Source organism: Notolepis coatsorum (assembly GCF_963971535.1).
Source record: "Notolepis coatsorum genome assembly, chromosome: 18".
NCBI lineage: Eukaryota > Metazoa > Chordata > Actinopteri > Aulopiformes > Paralepididae > Notolepis > Notolepis coatsorum.
In genome coordinates this window covers 30,561,397-30,584,213 of record NC_140182.1, presented here as the reverse complement: position 1 = coordinate 30,584,213, position 22,817 = coordinate 30,561,397, and the positions used below count along the sequence as shown (strand labels likewise).

At 43.9% G+C, this 22,817-nt stretch overlaps 1 protein-coding gene across 1 annotated transcript in view; it reads left to right on the top strand.

Moving 5' to 3' along the window:
* Positions 1 to 22,190, top strand: part of LOC311245306 (septin-7-like) — a 66,166-nt gene extending 43,976 nt beyond the window's left edge. Inside the window, exons 10-15 of the mRNA XM_084335143.1 lie at positions 2,171 to 2,267; positions 10,888 to 10,939; positions 12,866 to 12,988; positions 13,518 to 13,653; positions 15,125 to 15,270; positions 20,004 to 22,190. Of these exons, the coding sequence (XP_084191269.1) occupies positions 2,171 to 2,267; positions 10,888 to 10,939; positions 12,866 to 12,988; positions 13,518 to 13,653; positions 15,125 to 15,270; positions 20,004 to 20,043 (594 nt within the window). The 3' untranslated portion in view covers positions 20,044 to 22,190. The remainder of the gene's footprint in view (positions 1 to 2,170; positions 2,268 to 10,887; positions 10,940 to 12,865; positions 12,989 to 13,517; positions 13,654 to 15,124; positions 15,271 to 20,003) is intronic.
* Positions 22,191 to 22,817: the final 627 nt, after the last annotated feature.

The following is a 22,817-nucleotide window of genomic DNA, read 5'->3' as shown; positions in this document are numbered from 1 at the left end:
GTCTGGCTTTTTTTTTTTTTTTTTTTGCCAGGCGACCGATTTTTAAGCCAAATATCACTTCAATCCTATTAAGTTAGTTCAAGTTAGTTATTCATTTATATGTGCTATTTATGAGAGGGCTAACGTGTTGCAAAATAATAATGATAATAATAATAGCCTCATTAAAATACTATTGTTGCTTCGGTTGTTTTCAGTGTTTTATGTGCATAATCTGTTATTTAGTTTGAAATGTTCGTTGAAATAAGTAGATTTTTCGTTTTTATTTATTTATTAAGTTAATATAAAACCATATAGTCACATTTTAGAATACAATAGAATATAATTTTAGAATACAACTAGAAACACTGTCCTGGCCTGCTTCTAAGTTCAGTGGCCTGACAAAAAAAAAAAAAAAAAAAAATTAATTAAAAAATTAATTTTTTTTCTTTTTTTTTTTTTTTTTTTTTTATATAATCATCTCGCGGCCCACCTTTGGGTCGCGACCCCGACTTTGGGAACCACTGGAGTAGTGTACTATAATACACCTCCTTATAGAGTAGTGTACTATAATACACCTCCTTATAGAGTAGTGTACTATAATACACCTCCTTATAGAGTAGTGTACTATAATACACCTCCTTATAGAGTAGTGTACTATAATACACCTCCTTATACAGTAGTGTACTATAATACACCTCCCTACAGAGTAGTGTACTATAATACACCTCCTTATAGAGTAGTGTACTATAATACACCTCCCTACAGAGTAGTGTACTATAATACACCTCCTTATAGAGTAGTGTACTATAATACACCTCCCTACAGAGTAGTGTACTATAATACACCTCCTTATAGAGTAGTGTACTATAATACACCTCCCTACAGAGTAGTGTACTATACACCTCCTTATAGAGTAGTGTACTATAATACACCTCCCTACAGAGTAGTGTACTATAATACACCTCCTTATAGAGTAGTGTACTATAATACACCTCCCTACAGAGTAGTGTACTATAATACACCTCCCTACAGAGTAGTGTACTATTTTTTGGGGGATTACGTCATAAAATATGACGACAGACATTAATAGCTTCGTTCGAATACTTCAATAGAAGCTTTTCACTACCACACTACAGAAGGTTAACCTTTCACTACCACACTACAGAAGGTTAACTTTTCACTACCACACTACAGAAGGTTAACCTTTCACTACCACACTACAGAAGGTTAACTTTTCACTACCACACTACAGAAGGTTAACCTTTCACTACCACACTACAGAAGGTTAACCCTTTCACTACCACACTACAGAAGGTTAACCTTTCACTACCACACTACAGAAGGTTAACTTTTCACTACCACACTACAGAAGGTTAACCCTTTCACTACCACACTACAGAAGGTTAACCTTTCACTACCACACTACAGTAGGTTAACCCTTTCACTACCACACTACAGAAGGTTAACCTTTCACTACCACACTACAGAAGGTTAACTTTTCACTACCACACTACAGAAGGTTAACTTTTCACTACCACACTACAGAAGGTTAACCTTTCACTACCACACTACAGAAGGTTAACCTTTCACTACCACACTACAGAAGGTTAACCTTTCACTGCCACACTACAGAAGGTTAACCTTTCACCACCACACTACAGAAGGTTAACCTTTCACTACCACACTACAGAAGGTTAACCCTTTCACTACCACACTACAGAAGGTTAACCTTTCACTACCACACTACAGAAGGTTACCTTTTCACTACCACACTACAGAAGGTTAACCTTTCACTACCACACTACAGAAGGTTAACCTTTCACTACCACACTACAGAAGGTTAACCTTTCACTACCACACTACAGAAGGTTAACATTTCACTACCACACTACAGAAGGTTAACCCTTCACTACCACACTACAGACTGTTAACCGTCTGTAGTGTGGTAGTGAAAGGGTAAACCCTTCTGTATTGTCGCAGTGAAAGGGTTAAGAGGGTGCTTTCTGCCTCGTAGGGCAGGGGGACAAGGGGAGCCTTGCTCCTGGTGCCACGCTGACCCATCACCCACGGTTGCCATGGGTCCAGTCACCACGGTTACCATGGGTCCCACTCCCTTCACAGTAGCACGGCAGACATCACTGTTGTAAGAATGACAAGCAAAACCCACTGTGGTGTGTCATTCTCTCTCCAGGAGCGCATGCCGCTGGCGGTGGTCGGCAGTAACGTGGTGATCGAGGTTAACGGCAAGAAGGTCAGAGGTCGCCAGTACCCCTGGGGCGTGGCAGAAGGTAGGTCCACCCAGCAGCAGCAACAGCAGTCCTTACTGCAGCGGTGTTCCAGATAGTGGTGTGTTTGGGGGATTTGGTTCAATGGTTAGATGAAGGTTGTCTTTGGTTTGTTGTTGAAAATGAATGAAAAATAAATGTAGTCATTTAAAGTTGAATTCAAGTTTGAAAGGTTAGGAATACCGCGAGTGGGGTTTTTGTTTGTTTGCTTTAAAAAAAAAAAAAAAAAAAAAACTATGTGTAGTACATCAGCCACATAGTTTACATAAACTTGAAAAATGTTCCCCAAATTGCTTTATTTTTTAGATATTACAGAATGTACCTGAAAATGTGTGTCGACATTAGCTAAAAGTCACTGTTTCTAAAAGCTCAAATCCAAGTTCAAAATGCAGCATTTGTAAGGAACTATTTTTCCAAGCGTGCAATTCATCTCAGGGGCTCCCTTGGCTCTGTTGTGAGTGACAGCTCGGAGGGCAGAACCAAAGTATAATGGAGTTCAACGATTGGCTGAAGGTTACACCTGAGACGTGTGTGAATGTGTAAAGAGGAAGAGGAGGTTGGTCTCGCGCTCTGCTGGAAAGAAGAAACAATTGCTGTATGAAGGCGAAATCTATACAATCGTGTGTTGTGTGGTTCAAGGCTGTAGTAGTTATACACAAATACCAAAAAGAGAGCAAATACATTTTCACAAGCTCCTCAGTTCACTCAGACCACAGGACCATGAGGCTAGTGTTTTTAAGATAATAAGATAAGATATTCCTTTATTGATCCCCTTGGGGAAATTCAGGCATCATAGCAGCATGGGGGAGGAGGGGGAGGGGAGGTACAGGTAGTAGAAGACATGGCACAGGTCACAGAATTATAGTACAGTGGAGAAGTAAAAATAGAATAAAAAGGCAGTGTAAACAATATAACAATATAATTAACTCTGGACATGTGCATATGGGCAACACGGTGCAAGATGAGAGTAAGTATGCCCTCTCAGTTATATTTGCAATATTTTATAATATATTATATTTACACACTGTTTCAACATGACGTGGCAGTGAATTACATTTACAACAGTAATACCCTGAAGAAGACTATGAGTGTGAACGACATTGTGAATGACTTGTAGGCTGAGATCTACTGAAGTATACACTGTACACAGAACGTGTTGAAGGTGGGGGGTAACCTCTGCTAATGGCCAGAAATAAAAATGAAGACCGATATGGTCCTTTTAACAAAAGCATCAAGATTACTCACGTCATTGCACCTTGGTCACATGAAAAGGAATTATCGAGAAGTAGTTTACGATCAAATTAAAGTGGGTTTTTTTGCAAAGCATTTTAGGATTATCTTTTGGTCAAACGTCAGTCGCGTGAGAGACGTTGGAGCGTGTTGATGTCCTGTAAGTCGTTGTCCTAACAACCGTCGAGAATGTTAATCATCAACTTCATCTTTATGCCAAAGGAGGAACGGAGCGTGAGGTTTCTTTTTTTAACCCTTTCACTACCACACTACAGAAGGTTAACCCGTTCACTACCATTAACCGTCTGTAGTGCGGTAGTGAAGGGGTTAACCTTCTGTAGTGTGCTTGTGAAAGGGTTAACCATTTGTCGTGTGGCAGTGAAAGGGTTCAAGTGTATGAAACACGGTGCATGATCTCCAAGACGACCCCCCACCTCCTCCCCCACACCACACGTACACACACACACACACACACACACACACACACACACACACACACACACACACACACACACACACACACACACACCTCCAGATAGTGTGTGTCTGACGGGGGATTCTGGAAAAGGGGGGCAGACGCAGTGTTTCCTGGGACGTGTAGTTCCTGTATTGACCACTGCACTTCCGCGTTACATTGAGCTCATGGAGGAGAGAGCGGGGGGGAGAAAATGAATGAATGTGGATGAGAGCCTTGACATTAAGTGGTTGTAGCTACGGCTGTGGGGGTGCGGGAGACATGATCCAATAGACTTTTATCTCCTGAACACGTGAGACCAATCCCAAGTCGATCGGCACTTTCTCGGCCGAGCTATAGTCGCTTTTTCGCACCTACTCCCGAACTACGCATGCGCAGATTGACGGATCTAGACTCCGTGGGCAATCTGCGCATGCGTAGTTCGGGAGTAGGTGCGGGAAAAGTGACTATAGCTCGGCCGAGAAAGTGCCAATCGACTTGGGACTGGTCTCTTCGTGTTCAGGAGACTCAGGCGTATACAATGGACCTATCTCAAACCCTGCCCTCTTTTCTTGATCCTCCAATCACAACTGTCGCTTACCTCGGACGTAAGCGACAGTTGTGATTGGAGGATCAAGAAAAGAGGGCAGGGTTTGAGATAGGTCCATTCTATTGGATCATGTCTCCCGCACCCCCACAGCCGTAGCTACAACCACTTAATGTCAAGGCTCTCATCCACATTCATTAATTTTCTCCCCCCGCTTTCTCTCCCATGATTTCAGAATCCCGGAAGTGTTGCGCTGGTCTATGGCAGCGAGTACTGCCACCAGCGAGAGAGAAGCCGTTTCCACCGCTGGCCACAAGGGGCCGTAGCTGTACAGTAGATGTTGTTGCTGCTGTTCACCGGCTGTTTCTGTGCCGGCTTCATATCACGGCCCGTGGAAATGACCGTTCGCCACAATGACAGGAACAGACGAGCGTTGTGAAAAGAAAGGAAGGGATTGAAATATTAATATTAATAATAGCCTGTCAAAAAGTGGCCGACGCTCACGGGCGGCTGTCGTTTAATATGCGCAGCGCGTGAAAACAAGACTAGAAAACACGCCCAGAGAGCAGACGGACCTTAGATATATATAACTACTAGATGATGCAAGGTGGAGTCTCCAGCGTAGTTTACCGGCGGCCATCTTGTCACAGGCAGCACGCCCACTCATAACATGAATGTCTATGGTGCATGTACTGTACTATTGAAATAACCATAGCTTGCTAAAATTTCAACCGATTTGCAAACGGTTTGGTTTATTACAAACGTTATTAACGTGGCTATGATTCAGGATGCTTGGACATGTTGAAATAATTTTCATATGAAAGTCCATTTCATACATTTATAATAAACCAAACCGTTTGAAAATCGGTTGGAAATTTAGCAAGCAAGATGGCCGCCATGTGGCAACGTCGATCTCCATTGGCCAGCAGCGCGGGTGAGTCATCTAGCCTTTATATATGTGGGAGTGGGTGAGGAAGTGGGAGTGGGTGAGGAAAATGAAATGATGTGACGTCATGTTGCTTGTAGGGGCCTCGACTCCATCCCAGTGGACATACTTTTCCCAGGCCGTGATATGAAGCGTAACTACATAAATAAACAGCCAGCGACCAGCGCTTGTTGGTGATATGTTGTGATATGTCCCCGTTATACATTTCCCTTTGTTGTTGTTGTTGTTGTTTTTTCAAGTCCTCTGAAAGACAATAAATATATAAAAACCATATATATATATAAAACAATATTACATTTCATTTTCAAGTTGTTGCTCTGTGGTTGACAGTTGTTATCTTTTCACTTGTTTCATTATTTCTTTCTTTCTTTTTTTTTTTATTTCTTTTTTTTTTCTCCCTTTCTGTCTATTCTTTTCCATGACTGACAGAGGGCATTTTTGGTAAACAAAGCCATCTTTTCACTTTTTTCTATTCCCTCTCTCCGCCCCCTTCTGCTCATCCTCCCTCTCTCCATCCCTCCATCAACCCCCCCCCCCTCTCTCCACCTTCCTGTCGCTGTGTCGTCGTCACCATTAGGTTGACGGTGGAGTCGATGCTCTTGTTAGACCTGGGGTCAAAAGACAACACGCTAGCACTTCATGTTATGATACCCCGATTACACGGCCATTCATGTGTGCTAACAGAAACCTCTGGTAAGAGCAAAGTCATTGACGAGTAATTATTTGTAATAATTCTCCTTAGGATCCCCGTGTAGCTACTCGTCCTCCTGGGATCCACACAGTTGTTTCTGTTACTACACGCCGGTTAACCCTGTCATTTGTGTACCATTATTATGAAGTGTCAAAAAAAAATTGAAAACGCCAGGCGTGTTTAATTGAACTCTTCGCCACCAGGTGAACCATTGAAGCGCTTTTGCTAGGAAGCCTATGGAATCTGTCACGAACTGGGAGTCATTTCGGACCATCTTGACGGTACTTTTCTTTTTTTTTAATGGAAATTTGTAATTGGTAGCATTTGTTTGTAATATTGATGGAAGTCAACAGTGGCATGAGGAATGTCACCTTCCATACAGCTTCCTGTTCCACAATACAGTCAACTATATCATAGGCATCATGACTGTTTCAGACACGCTCCACGTCCCGATTGATTCCCACTAGCGTTGAAGTTAAAGGGTCATTTCTCGCTTCCAATTATCTCAAAAGTATCGAGATTGTTAAACGACTCCCCGTTTGTGACAAATCAGAGATCCGGTTTTACGGTGCCGGGGTGTTGTTGCTTTGCCCCAGGTCTGATGCTGATAGTCATGGAGAAAACTAGAGGCTGTCTGGTGCTTACAGAAACACATCCCTCTCTAACCCAGTGTCTGGCTCCTCAGGTATCGCATAGCAGAATATACCTCTTTACTTATAACCAGGGTGGGAAATGACAAACCCACCACCTGCCAACGCGCTGGTAACTATTGACTGTGGCTGGTAAGTCTGTGAATTCCACAAGCAACACTGGCAGCTGGCTACCCAACCTGTTTTTGATTTTCACATAATTTTTTATTCCACTCTGTTCTGTTCTGTTCCCCTCTGTTCTGTTTTATTCTACTCTGCTCTGTTCTATTCTATTCTATCCCATTCCACTTTGTTCTATTCTATTCCACTCTGTTATTTTCTATTCTATTCTCTCCTGTCCTATTCTACTTTGTTCAATTATATTCTATTCCACTCTGGTCTGTTATGTTCTGTTCGCCGCTGTTCTGTTTTATTCTACTCTGCTCTGTTCTATTCTATTCTATCCCATTCCACTTTGTTCTATTCTATTCCACTCTGTTATTTTCTATTCTATTCTCTCCTGTCCTATTCTACTTTGTTCAATTATATTCTATTCCACTCTGGTCTGTTATGTTCTGTTCCCCTCTGTTCTGTTTTATTCTACTCTGCTCTGTTCTATTCTATTCTATCCCATTCCACTTTGTTCTATTCTATTCCACTCTGTTATTTTCTATTCTATTCTCTCCTGTCCTATTCCACTTTGTTCAATTATATTCTATTCCACTCTGGTCTGTTATGTTCTGTTCCCCTCTGTTCTGTTTTATTCTACTCTGTTCTGTTTTATTCTACTCTGCTCTGTTCTATCCCATTCCACTTTGTTCTATACTATTTCACTTTGTTCTGTTCTATTCTATTCCACTCCACTCTATTCTATTCTATTCCACTCTCATGTTTTCTATTCTATTTTATCCTATCCTGTTCCACGTTGTTCTGTTCTATTCTATTCCACTACACTCTATTCTATTATATTCCACTCTGTTCTATTCTATTCCACTCTCTTGTTCTCTATTCTATTGTATCCTATCCTGTTCCACTTTGTTCTGTTTTATTCTATTCCACTACACTCTATTCTATTCTATTCCACTCTATTCTATTCTATTCTATTCCACTCTGTTCTATTCTATTCCACTCTCTTGTTCTCTATTCTATTTTATCCTATCCTGTTCTACTTTGTTCTGTTATATTCCATTCTGAATCCACTAGTAGCCACTGTTGCTGGTGCACAAGATGAGTTCCACGCCCTGGTTATAACCCAGCTTCAGACACGTCTCAGCTCAGATGGTGTTTTCTGAGTTGAATCAGTGTTGGTGAAGCACTAGGAGGAAGATGTGCATCTCTAGTGATATCGCTGGACCACTGCTATTAACTCATTGCTTGTAGTTCCACGAGTAGCTTACTATATCATTTGACCTTTTCTACAAAAGCATGTGTGCTGTTGTTCTGTTGTTCCTCAGCCCTCACTCAGAGGCATACAGGTGCATTTGCATAAGCAGCGCACTACACACAAATACACATAACAACACACACACTTGCGCACACACACACACACACACACACACACACACACACACACACACGTGCATGTTCAAATAGTCAGCGACAGCTACCATATGTGCTCTTGGCTGATAAAAATCAATGCAGATCATCATCACGGCCTGAATAATCATGAGTAACTAAAGCACTTTGGCTCAAAACACCTGACGGGGAAGAAGTTGCTCGGACAGCATGGTTTTCTATTAGCAACCATGTTGCACGGATTGAAATAAGGAAGCGACGGCATTAAAAGCCGTGATAACAGGACAACCTCTTGGGCAACTCCTGATGGGCAATAGTTGCTCAAGGAGTCTCCTCGCGATGTATCGCCGTGACCGTCGGTTACACACGGTTACCTAGGAGACGAGGACGAGGACGAGGCGGCATCATCGCCAGCGAGACCAGTCACGCTGCAGGAAGTGGTGCCGTCTCCCCGGGAGACCGAGCGTTTGTCCGCGAGGACGTCGCGTTTGTCGACGTTCCATCCGCGTCACGTTGTTTTTCCAGAAAACCTTTTTGAATTTTGCGATTGGACTCGCGGCCTCGCTGTCGTCTGTTGAGGGTTGCCCAAAATGTCCGTCGTATCGCCGCCCCTTAGAGAGCATCAGTAGGCGTCAGGTGTTTTGTGCCATGGATGTATAAATAGAATCGGTCTCCCACTAGAGATAGTTCCAACCCTTGCTGTGTTCCCAATGATCCTTTCTTAGCCCCTCGCCTTGCCCCTCCATTGAGAATAGCACACCCAGCTGGTCATCATTAGAACCTCATATAACAACCCCCCCCCCCCCCCCCCCCCCCCCAACTCGCCCCTCCAAGCCTACTTCTTGGTGACCAGTCAGGTTGGACACAGGTTATGGTGTTGATCCGGGCCAAACGTGGGCCGATTATTTGTCAGAACCGGGCCAAGTCTGGGCACTAATAACATCACCTGCTCCAGACCCAGCTTTTGACAGTAACTGAAACACCATACCCCTCCCTTCTGTCAGAGCTGCCTAAGCTAGAAGAGACAGGAGGTGATTGGCTGGCTTTGGAGGCCAAGGGGCGGGACTTCTTAAGTTTCATCAATGGTAAGGCGTCCTCCTTATTTGGAGCAAACTGCTCCCCCCCCCCTGATGTTGATTGACAGCTGGTGGAGGGGGTCGGGGGACGAAGCCTAACCAATAAGGAAGCATCGATGTTGATGATGAGGAGGGTGATCACTGTGCCACACCCTACACACATCTTCATCAGCAGGAAGTCTGATCTGCATTCCTTTTCCAGAATCCCATGTGACTGTGACTGAGGAAAACTCACCATAGCAATACATAGACTGTTTAGAAATACTCAGTCTTAAAGGTGCTATAGATAACATTTCTATGTATAGTAATAGTTTTTAGTAACGGCTTTTAGAAAGGTGCAAAATAAAAGTATTGCCGTTTGTGGGTCCAAAATTAATGTTGTTCTTTTTCATGTTGCAAGCATGTATCTCCTCCCTACTTCCCATTTCCCCCACGTGGAATGCACCTGATTGGATAAATGACAAGCTGGTGCTCTAGTGCGACATCTAGTGGCTGAATGTTATCTATAGCACCTTTAACTTAGTCTAAGATTGAAAATGAATACTCACAGTCGTCTTAACTGTGTCTTACCTTTTGAAATGGTTGAAACTGTTGCACCTGTGAGAACTGGCTGTCCATCTAACCGTCTGACTTTGAGTTGTATTGCATCCTCCTGCCCTGGTCCTTTTTTGTTTATTTCTATACTAAGTACCCTGACGTGTGTAACTCTTATGTGTGAATTAGCACTAATTTGTTCACGTGCCAATATCTGAGATGATTTGTTTGCTCTTTTCCTTTACACACGTGATATCCGTTTGTAAATAACTGTAAATAATGTTCTCTATGACACTAAAACACTGTAATACGTCTCTGTTGGACTGCGTCACTAGGGTTACCGTACCTTCAAGTGCACTTCAGAAATGTCGTATCTCCGCGTTACCAGCGCATGAATGTTCCCCGGCCCGGAGGTCTTAATTACGAGTGAGGAATTGGGGATTAGCAACGTTTCCAGACGGCCAAAATGGCAGAGACCACGGCAGTTGGTGGTGGTAACAAAATAATACATATTGTTTATTATATCATAGAATCTTTATATGTTTAGTATAGTAAATATTTCCTACAGGAGAAAAAATAACTTCTCAAACGAGTTGAGCCTTAAAGCACGGCTTCTGACATCGGAAGTACCAGATTCCCAGAGGCACTTGAAGGCACCATTAAACCAACACACCGGCTGAGGCCAGTCCATTGTACTGATGCTGCTTTGTCATCCCCTCCACCTTTCTAGTTAAGCCCTGTGGCACCCATACAACCGTAGCGCTCACATTTATCATCAAATGTGCGAATGTCTGTAGATCGCTGCTTGTAGTTTTACTTGTAGTTACATTTGAACTGTAGACTATAGGTACTAGGTAAAGAAGTCGTGGTATTATGTGATCTATTATTATTTTGCTGTTCTAACAACTGTCCTTCTGTGTGTGTCTTTCTCTCTCTCTCTCTCTCTCTCTCTCTCTCTGTATCTCTCTCTTGCTCTCCTTCTCCGTTGTTTTCTGTTTCAGTGGAGAACGGGGAGCACTGTGACTTCACTGTGCTACGAAACATGCTGATCAGGTGTGAGAGCTGTTACATTGTGTTTGAGATACTGTATAGTTTAGGGGTGTGTAACGATACACTAATCTTCAGATTCAATATGAATTTAGATTTTGAGGTCATGATTTGATTTTCGGTTAACAGTAATCGCCCATGAAATGAGTTACATTGCGATGACCTCTCCTCTGCACTCCTCCGCACCCCACTCCTCCCCTCTCCTCTCCTTTCCTCTCCTCCCCACTCCTCTCCTCTCCTTTCCTCTCTCCACTCCTCCCCTCTCCTCTCCTTTCCTCTCCTCCCCACTCCTCTCCTTTCCTCTCTCCACTCCTCCCCTCTCCTCCCCTCTCCTCTCCTCCCCACTCATCTCCTTTCCTCTCTCCACTCCTCCCTCTCCTCTCCTTTCCTCTCCTCCCCACTCCTCTCCTCTCCTTTCCTCTCTCCACTACTCCCCTCTCCTCTCCTTTCCTCCCCACTCCTCTCCTCCCCACTCCTTTCCTCTCCACTACTCCCCACTCCTCTCCTCCCCTCCCCTCTCCTCTCCTTTCCTCTCCTCCCCACTCCTCTCCTTTCCTCTCCCCTCTCCTCATCTCCTCTCCTCCCCACTCCTCTCCTCTCCACTCATCTCCACTCCTCTCCTCTCCTCCCCACTCCTCTCCTCTCCACTCCTCTCCTCTCCTCTCCACTCCTCTCCACTCCTCTCCTCTCCTCACCCACTCCTCTCCTCTCCACTCCTCTCCTCTCCTCCCCACTCCTCTCCACTCCTCTCCTCCCCACTCCTCTCCACTCCTCTCCTCCCCACTCCTCTCCACTCCTCTCCACTCCTCTCCTCTCCACTCCTCTCCTCTCCTCTCCTCTCCACTCATCCCCTCTCCTCCCCACTCCTCTCCACTCATCTCCTCTCCTCTCCACTCCTCTCCTCTCCTCCCCACTCCTCTCCACTCATCTCCTCTCCTCCCCACTCCTCTCCTCCCCACTCCTCTCCACTCATCTCCTCTCCTCCCCACTCCTCTCCTCCCCACTCCTCTCCTCTCCTCTCCTCTCCTCTCCACTCATCCCCTCTCCTCCCCACTCCTCTCCACTCATCTCCTCTCCTCCCCACTCCTCTCCACTCATCTCCTCTCCTCTCCTCCCCACTCCTCTCCACTCATCTCCTCTCCACTCCTCTCCTCTCCTCTCCACTCATCTCCTCTCCTTTCCACCCCTCTGCTTTCCTCTCCTCTCCTCCACTCTCCTCTCCTCCCCACTCCTCTCCTTTCCTCTCCACTACTCCCTACACCTCTCCTCCTCACTCCTCTACACTCCTCACTCCTCTCCTCTCCACTCATCTCCTCTCCTCTCCTTTCCTCTCCACTACTCCCCACTCATCTCCACTCCTCTCCTCCCCACTCCTCTCCACTCATCTCCTCCCCACTCCTCTCCTTTCCTCTCCACTACTCCCTACACCTCTCCTCCTCACTTCTCTACACTCCTCACTCCTCTCCACTCATCTCCTCTCCTCTCCTTTCCTCTCCACTACTCCCTACACCTCTCCTCCTCACTCCTCTACACTCCTCACTCTTCTCCTCTCCACTCATCTCCTCTCCTCTCCTTTCCTCTCCACTACTCCCCACTCATCTCCACTCCTCTCCTCCCCACTCCTCTCCACTCCTCTCCTTTCCACCCCTCTGCTTTCCTCTCCTCTCCTCCACTCTCCTCTCCTCCCCACTTCTCTGCTTTCCTCTCCACTACTCCCTACACCTCTCCTCTCCTCCTCACTCCTCTACACTCCTCACTCCTCTCCTTTCATCTCCACTCCTCTCCTTTCCTCCCCTCTCCTCATTTCCTCCCCACTACTCTCCTTTCCTCTCCTCTCTTCTTTCCTCCTCTCCTCTCTTCTTTCCTCCTCTCCTCTCTTCTTTCCTCCTCTCCTCTCCTCTCCTCAACTTGTCCTTGTTTTTCCTCCTGTAGGACTCACATGCAGGACCTAAAGGACGTCACTAACAATTTCCACTATGAGAATTACCGCAGTAAGAAGCTGGCTGCCGTCACCTGCAACGGGGTGGACACCGCCAAGACCAAGGGCCTCACCAAGTAGGCAACTCACCAATCACAATCGTTGCTTTCCTCTTGTCTAGCTGTGGCCTTTTTTTCTGGATTATTCCCTCCAATCACAACGGTTGCTTTCGTCAGTCAAGCTAAGAGAGGGTGGGGCTTGTGGTCGGTCAATTAACGCTAATTGAGGAATACATAGCTAAATGTATCCCTATGGGCTGTGGTAATGACGAGACGCACAGCAGAATGGTTAAGAGGAAGTCATCGTAAGGACTCATCGTTCACGTTCAATGAATGAATGACTTTATTTGACAATATATTAAATAACATGTGACAGAAAGCACAGTCAGGAGATACTGCCAAGGATGTACACAAGAAAGCTCAGAGCTTATTTCCATTGTGGTCCTAGTAGGGGGGTAGGGGAATGAGATGCTTAGACATGCATCATACAGACATGACATCACAACACATCATTATACGTTGTAACGGCGGTCGATATCGTGAATGCATTTGTTCTCGATGGGTTCCTCTAAACGTTGACCTTTTGGCCCTGTGCCCCGGCCAATAGGAGCCCCCTGGCCCAGATGGAGGAGGAGAGGAGAGAGCATGTGATGAAGATGAAGAAGATGGAGACGGAGATGGAGCAAGTGTTTGACATGAAGGTCAAGGAGAAGAAACAGAAACTGAAGGACTCTGAGGCCGAGGTGGGGGTCTCTGTCTGTGTGTGTGTGTGTGTTTGTGTGCGCGCGTTTGTGTGTGTGGGAGAGAGATTAACATTGCTCATAGATCTGAAGAGGCAACTTCTTAGGAATTGAGACTAACCGTGTATTATTACTGTATTATCAGTGTATTATTACTGTATTATCAGTGTATTATTACAGTATTATCAGTGTATTATGACAGTATTATCGGTGTATTATTACTGTATTATCGGTGTATAATCAGTGTATTATTACAGTATTATCTGTGTATTATTACTGTATTATCAGTGTATTATCAGTGTATTATTACAGTATTATCTGTGTATTATTACTGTATTATCGGTGTATAATCAGTGGCTTCGGTTCATCTCCATGAAACATATTCTACATGTGTATGAAATAGATTGTTGGTCCTTTGTAGCTCAATGTCTGGGTCAGGGTTTCAGTGCTTACTTGGGGGTCTCTGATGAAAATATATGCGCTAAACCCACAAACTGTACTGTAAGGTGTGTCTGATGAAAGTATTTTCCATATGAAAATGAATCATAGTACAGTCAAATGTACCAATCACTGTAGAAACATAGTAATTCTATGGTAAAAACCACAGGAAGACTAGTGATTCACCATACAATTCTATAATATTCCACTGGAGAAATACTATGGTGAATCACTACTGTGGTAAATATATAGTGTGTATGAAAAACACATGTGAACGCCATAAATCACCAGTATTTCTATAGCAAATCTCCATTTTGAATTAAATCCAAATCTCCAGAAAAAAAAAACTGATACTATATTATGTTTTTATAATAGTTAATTTCCATATGGGTTATCAGTTGGCATACTGTATGTAATGCTGTGATAGTACACAAGTGATTGGATGCGGGGGTTGTGTGTACATACATGCATACACTATTTAGTCTCTCTATTAAACAATGGGTTTTCACATTAATTTAACTTTACAATAGGGGGGACACACAAAATGGCTGCCATGGGGCATTGTGACTAACCTGATTTAATGAAACTTTAGAACAGGAGGGACACAAAATGGCTGCCGAGGGGCATTGTGACTAACCTGATTTAATGAAACTTTAGAACAGGAGGGACACAAAATGGCTGCTGAGGTGCATTGTGACTAACCTGACCTGCCAGATGGTCTGGTTCCCATAACCATCTGGGAAGTCATCCTTTGAAACTGTTTGGAATATGGCCAGCACTTTACAATATATATACTATTGTTACACCTAAACCATGCCTGTAGTTGCCAGTAGTTCCTCAAAATATGCAGATTGGACCGAACCACTATGGTTAACTGCATAAGTGCATAACTTAGCCAGAATAACGTAGCCAGAAGCCTGGCCAGATGGATTCTCACGTGATCTTGTGATCTCACGAAGCCAGCTACTGTGCAAGGTTACATTTTGACAGTGTTTCTACCCCCCCCCCCCCCCCCCCCCCCCCCTCTCACGCCCAGCTGGAGCGGCGTCACGAGCAGATGAAGAGGAACCTGGAGGCCCAGTACAAGGAGCTGGAGGAGAAGAGGCGCGTGTTCGAGGGGGACCGGGCCAACTGGGAGGCCCAGCAGAAGATTCTGGAGCAGCAGAAACTGGACGCTTCCAAGTCAGTACCCCCCCCCCCCTTCCCCGCTCACACTCATCCTTCATGATTAGGGCTGTGACCATACACTCATCCTTCATGATTAGGGATGTGACCATACTGTACACTCATCCTCCATGATTAGGGCTGTGACCATACTGTACACTCATCCTTCATGATTAGGGCTGTGACCATACACACATCCTTCATGATTAGGGCTGTGACCATACTGTACACTCATCCTCCATGATTAGGGCTGTGACCATACTGTACACTCATCCTCCATGATTAGGGCTGTGACCATACTGTACACTCATCCTTCATGATTAGGGCTGTGACCATACTGTACACACATCCTTCATGATTAGGGCTGTGACCATACTGTACACTCATCCTTCATGATTAGGGCTGTGACCATACTGTACACACATCCTTCATGATTAGGGCTGTGACCATACTGTACACACATCCTTCATGATTAGGGCTGTGACCATACTGTACACTCATCCTCCATGATTAGGGCTGTGACCATACTGTACACTCATCCTCCATGATTAGGGCTGTGACCATACTGTACACTCATCCTCCATGATTAGGGCTGTGACCATACACTCATCCTCCATGATTAGGGCTGTGACCATACACTCATCCTCCATGATTAGGGCTGTGACCATACACTCATCCTTCATGATTAGGGCTGTGACCATACACTCATCCTTCATGATTAGGGCTGTGACCATACTGTACACTCATCCTCCATGATTAGGGCTGTGACCATACTGTACACTCATCCTCCATGATTAGGGCTGTGACCATACTGTACACTCATCCTCCATGATTAGGGCTGTGACCATACACTCATCCTCCATGATTAGGGCTGTGACCATACACTCATCCTCCATGATTAGGGCTGTGACCATACACTCATCCTTCATGATTAGGGCTGTGACCATACACTCATCCTTCATGATTAGGGCTGTGACCATACTGTACACTCATCCTTCATGATTAGGGCTGTGACCATACTGTACACTCATCCTTCATGATTAGGGCTGTGACCATACTGTACACTCATCCTTCATGATTAGGGCTGTGACCATACTGTACACTCATCCTTCATGATTAGGGCTGTGACCATACACTCATCCTTCATGATTAGGGCTGTGACCATACTGTACACTCATCCTTCATGATTAGGGCTGTGACCATACTGTACACTCATCCTCCATGATTAGGGCTGTGACCATACACTCATCCTTCATGATTAGGGCTGTGACCATACTGTACACTCATCCTTCATGATTAGGGCTGTGACCATACACTCATCCTTCATGATTAGGGCTGTGACCATACACTCATCCTTCATGATTAGGGCTGTGACCATACACACATTTCTGACACAATATGGATACATATTTTGACATCAGGATTAGATTTTTGGTGTTCGCCCTACAGAGCTCTAATTATGCTATACATACTATATATATATATATATATATACTGTATATAACACTGCTTGGTTTGGTAGTATTTGTTTGTTTGTTTGACAACAACTGGGGTAAAACAAGAGGAGAATCTCCGAATTACAGTTTTAAATTTCGATACACTGTATTGAACGTCAATTTATTCAAATGTCTATTTCTGTATTGAGATTGTTACACCCTTATCTTTGTATTGATTGGTGGTTTGGTTTGAGTTTCCTTCCAAAACATTTATATCCACCATTTAATTGAACCCTTGCACTGGAGCACTTTGACAGCCTGTGTGTTTGCAGTTGTGACAAAATCACTTGGTGTGTGAACGTGATATATCACAAGAAACCACTCAACCTCCACTGTCTTTAACCCATGAGTGAACTCAACACTCAACCTCCACTGTCTTTAACACACGAGTGAACTCAACACTCAACCTCCACTGTCTTTAACACACGAGTGAACTCAACCTCCACTGTTTTTAACACACGAGTGAACTCAACCTCCACTGTCTTTAACACACGAGTGAACTCAACCTCCACTGTCTTTAACACATGAGTGAACTCAACCTCCACTGTCTTTAACACACGAGTGAACTCAACCTCCACTGTCTTTAACACACAAGTGAACTCAACCTCCACTGTCTTTAACACACGAGTGAACTCAACCTCCACTGTCTTTAACACACGAGTGAACTCAACCTCCACTGTCTTTAACACACGAGTGAACTCAACCTCCACTGTCTTTAACCCATGAGTGAACTCAACCTCCACTGTCTTTAACACACGAGTGAACTCAACCTCCACTGTCTTTAACCCATGAGTGAACTCAACCTCCACTGTCTTTAACACACGAGTGAACTCAACCTCCACTGTCTTTAACACATGAGTGAACACAACCTCCACTGTCTTTAACACATGAGTGAACTCAACCTCCACTGTCTTTAACACATGAGTGAACTCAACCTCCACTGTCTTTAACACACGAGTGAACTCAACCTCCACTGTCTTTAACACACGAGTGAACTCAACCTCCACTGTCTTTAACCCATGAGTGAACTCAACCTCCACTGTCTTTAACACACGAGTGAACTCAACCTCCACTGTCTTTAACACATGAGTGAACTCAACCTCCACTGTCTTTAACCCATGAGTGAACTCAACCTCCACTGTCTTTAACACATGAGTGAACTCAACCTCCACTGTCTTTAACACATGAGTGAACACAACCTCCACTGTCTTTAACACACGAGTGAACTCAACTCCACTGTCTTTAACACATGAGTGAACTCACCTCCACTGTCTTTAACACATGAGTGAACTCAACCTCCACTGTCTTTAACACACAAGTGAACTCAACCTCCACTGTCTTTAACCCATGAGTGAACTCAACCTCCACTGTCTTTAACACACGAGTGAACACAACCTCCACTGTCTTTAACACACGAGTGAACTCACCTCCACTGTCTTTAACACACGAGTGAACTCAACCTCCACTGTCTTTAACACACGAGTGAACTCAACCTCCACTGTCTTTAACACATGAGTGAACTCAACCTCCACTGTCTTTAACACACGAGTGAACTCAACACTCAACCTCCACTGTCTTTAACCCATGAATTTAACATTCATCAAAACGCATCAATTATGTATCAAGTTGTCAACAACATGAATCACAGACTGTCTGAGCTTGTCCCAGTCTGCCAACCACTGCACATCCACAACACAAGAAATAAGCATCTTATATATGGCAAGAGGAGAAGGCTCAATTGTGCTAGCCTAAGCATAGCATGCAGGGTTCCACAGATCTGGAACAAGCTTGATGAAAATCTGAAAATGACTAAAACCTTTAAAACAGAGGCGGTCAGGTGGCGTAGCGGAGATTGCGTTAGTCACCAACACCGGAGACGCTGGATTCGCCTGTTCGAATCCAGCTCACAGCTCCGGCGTTGTCACCAGCTTGGCTGGCCGTTCACACTAATACAATTAGCTGTATTAGAGGGTGGGAAAGCTGGCGGGGTGGGTCCGGGTCGTTGTAAACAGCGACTCCTACAGTTCGGTCGGGGCGCCTGCTCAGCGCGGATAGGATCTAAGGGGGGTAGTGTGATCCTTCCACACGTTACACCCTCTCAGTGAGAGTCCGCGCTGCCAGGTGAAAAGAAGCGGTTGATTGGCTAGACGTGTGTCGGAGGAAGCACGTGGTAGCCTCCACTCTCCCAGACCGACTGGGGGGTAAGTGCGCAGCGACCAGGAAGGGGATTGGGAATTGGCATAACGACTAACATTGGGATGGGAGAAAATCGGAGGAAAAAGGAGGGGGGGAAAAGATCAATACAAAAAAAAAACTTTAAAACATTTTAAAAAATCACTGAAAGAGGAACTGCTTAAATCATATCTCTAATTAAAATTATAACTTAGGAATACAATTGTCTGTATTATGTATCTCTGTTATATGTCAGTTATTAGGTAGGTGTGTAAACCTACCCACGTTGTATGTTATGTTTTGTTTTTTGTTTATTGTTTTGTTGTTTATATTCTGTTTATATCTGTGTTCAGGCTCCCTCCAAAAGCTTTAAATAGCTTCTTGGGAGACCTGGCACATGCACACAATTGCGACATTGTTATCACATGAGGATACTCGCATGTAATGTATCGTGTGTGTGTGTGTGAATAAATTCATTCATTCATTCATTCATTCATTCAATGAGTGAACACAACACTCTTACCTTACCATCTTTATATAATAAACCACTCGACATCCACTGTCTTTAACCCATGAGTGACCACAACACTCTTACCTTACCATCTTTATATAATAAACCACTCGACATCCACTGTCTTTAACCCATGAGTGACCACAACACTCTTACCTTACCATCTTTATATAATAAACCACTCGACCTCCACTGTCTTTAACCCATGAGTGACCACAACACTCTTACCTTACCATCTTTGGATGATAAAGTTTGCAAACATTGTTACATAAAGACATTCTCTTACATTCTAATAAACTCTCTGAGATCATCTGTGATGATTTATGAACTTTGGATCAGTTTTTACCCTCCTAAATCCATGTGCAGTATAGCGTTTTTGGAAGGAAACCCTTGCATAATGCTTACCAGAGCCGGACCTAGCACATTTGGTGCCCTAGGCAAGCTTCACCACTGGCTTAATGTTTACTGTGAGCGATCTGTAGTGCCCAATTTCCCTCTGGATAAATAAAGGATTTCTATTCTATTCTATTCTATTCACCTCCTTTTGTGTTTCTCTCTCTCTCTGTTCTCAGGACGATGGAGAAGAACAAGAAGAAAGGGAAGATCTTTTAAGGGTTGAAGCCTGTTTTTCCTTCCAGTTAAAACGCCATAAACTCCTTTTTTACATCCTTTTCTGGTGTTTCACACGATCTATGACCTTCAAAACACACACACACACACACACACACACACATACACACAGTAGCCTACTCAAGAAAGACGTCCCATAGCAGCATACCAGATATAATGTCTAACTTACATACAACACATTTGTAGTCGACCTCACACAATCTTTATACATAATAATATTATCATAAATCACTCTCTCACATGTGCGCACACACGCACACACACACATCCCCTGGGTGTTTGTCTGAACCATGGCGTATTCTTGTGAGAGTTAATGTCTTCAGTGTTATTGACAAAGAGGAAAGACCAGTCCCTCTGAGCTCTGCCGTGTCACATGACAGTAAACTCAAACTGAGTACATTTTACTCAAACTTTACTCAGTTTGAGTAAAATTTACTCTGCGAAATTTACTGTGTGGCAGGCACCATGCATAGCCAGTACTTTACAGCCAGCTATTAGTAGCAGTATAGTAAGTAACACTTTACTTCAGGCAATGATGGGTCACAGGTTCACAACACGTTAATAATGCACTGTTACAACTTTGTTAAATCACAGTGTGTATTTTGGCTCTAGGTACATTTAACACCGGCTTTCAATCAAAAAAACATTACATTTACTCTTAACCCTTTCAGGTGCAAGTGTTTTTGTTTGCGGTTTTTATTTTTTTTGGGGGGGGGGGGGTGTAAGGTGTTCTCCGAATTGTGTTCTACTCTCTACAACTATTGCGTTCAGTGTCCAGTAGCCGTTGTGACGTCATCATTAGAAGGTTTGGTTCTCAAAGTTCTAATCGCATGTATGACATCATACTCCTGGAAGGGTTAATAAAGGATAGAATATGCACTGTGTCAAGTATTAAACACTCTTATAAACACGCTTGTAACCTGTTACGCCTCTACCTGAAGCCAACTCGTCAAACTGTCTCTTAACCCTTTCACTACCACACAACTGAAGGTTAACCTTTCACTACCTTTCAGTAGTGAAAGGGTTAACCTTCTGTCGTGTGGCAGTGAAAGGGTTATCCTTTTGTATTGTCGCAGTGAAAGGGTTAACCATTTTGGTAGTGAAAGGGTTAATTGATACGGGGTCATCGCGAGTTATGTGTCTACATAACGGAACTGTTAATAACGATAGATATCCACATAATGCTTCGTAATGGATGTATTACTTTTAGTAAAGTGTTACCTTGTTTTCTCTAGACGTTACGTAGATGTGTGTTTTCTCTCTCTCTATCTCTCTCTCTCTATCTCTCTCGTTCTGGCACGAAGCCAGGTCTCGGCGCTCTTCGACACGCAAGTCTTGAAACACGGCGTTCTAATCAACACACGCTCATCTTGACACGTGCTGCTTTAACGAGACCCCGCAGGTGTGTTCGACATGATCCATGTTCTGTCAGAGTGGCAGAGATGGACACAGTCAGGCAGAGATGGACATAGCAGTGTGGCAGAGATGGACATAGCAGTGTGGCAGAGATGGACATAGCAGTGTGGCAGAGATGGACATAGCAGTGTGATAGAGATGCATACAGTCAGGTAGAGGGAGGATGTGGGAGAGTTGGTAAAAAGGGAGTCATGTGATGTAAGAAGCCAATTGAAATGATTGAAAGCCATGTTTCTCGATACAATGCCAGGTGTGTGTGTGTGTGTGTGTGTGTGTGTGTGTGTGTGTGTGTGTGTGTGTGTGTGTGTGTGTGTGTGTGTGTGTGTGTGTGTGTGTGTGTGTGTGTGTGTGTGTGTGTGTGTGTGTGTGTGTGTGTGTGTGTGTGTGTGTGTGTGTGTGTGTGTGTGTGTGTGTGTGTGTGTGTGTGTGTGTGTGTGTGTGTGTGTGTGTGTGTGTGTGTGTGTGTGTAATTAAACCTTTGTGTTTGAGGTCATAGATGTTACCTGACGATGCAGTCTGAACCATGATTTGTACCCGACAGAAGACGGGGAGCGTTATACTGTGTAACCGTCACGTGTTTTCATTGCACCACGTCTTGATATTGTTTTCTGAATACAGAGCAGATTATGTTCCTTTTTTCTTTTCTTTTTATAAATAGATGATGATGTTGTGCAAAAAGCAGCATGGGTGTGTCTATAAAATTGATAACGGTGTCTATTGATTGATTGAATTGATTGATTGAAAACTTTATTAACAGATTGCAGAATGGGTACAATACAGTACAGCTCAATACTAACAACTGCTAAGAGGATGCAGACCAGAAAAAGACTTTCGTCTTGTTTACATAAGGGTCCTCTATTTTCAATTCATCAAGATGGTGATGTTTTATATTGTGGTATAAGTGGTGGGTGTTGTTGATGTCCTAATCCTGGTCCCCTGCTGTCTATACTATGATAGCATGGTATTGGGTAACATCACAGTACACTATGATAGCATGGTATTGGGTAACATCACAGTACACTATGATAGCATGGTATTGGGTAACATCACAGTACACTATGATAGCATGGTATTGGGTAACAGCACAGTAAACTATGATAGCATGGTATTGGGTAACATCACAGTACACTATGATAGCATGGTATTGGGTAACAGCACAGTAAACTATGATAGCATGGTATTGGGTAACAGCACAGTACACTATGATAACATGGTATTGGGTAAGAGCACAGTACACTGTGATAACATAATATTGGGTAACAGCACAGTACACTGTGATAACATAATATTGGGTAACAGCACAGTACACTATGATAACAGGGTACTGGGTAACTGGGTAA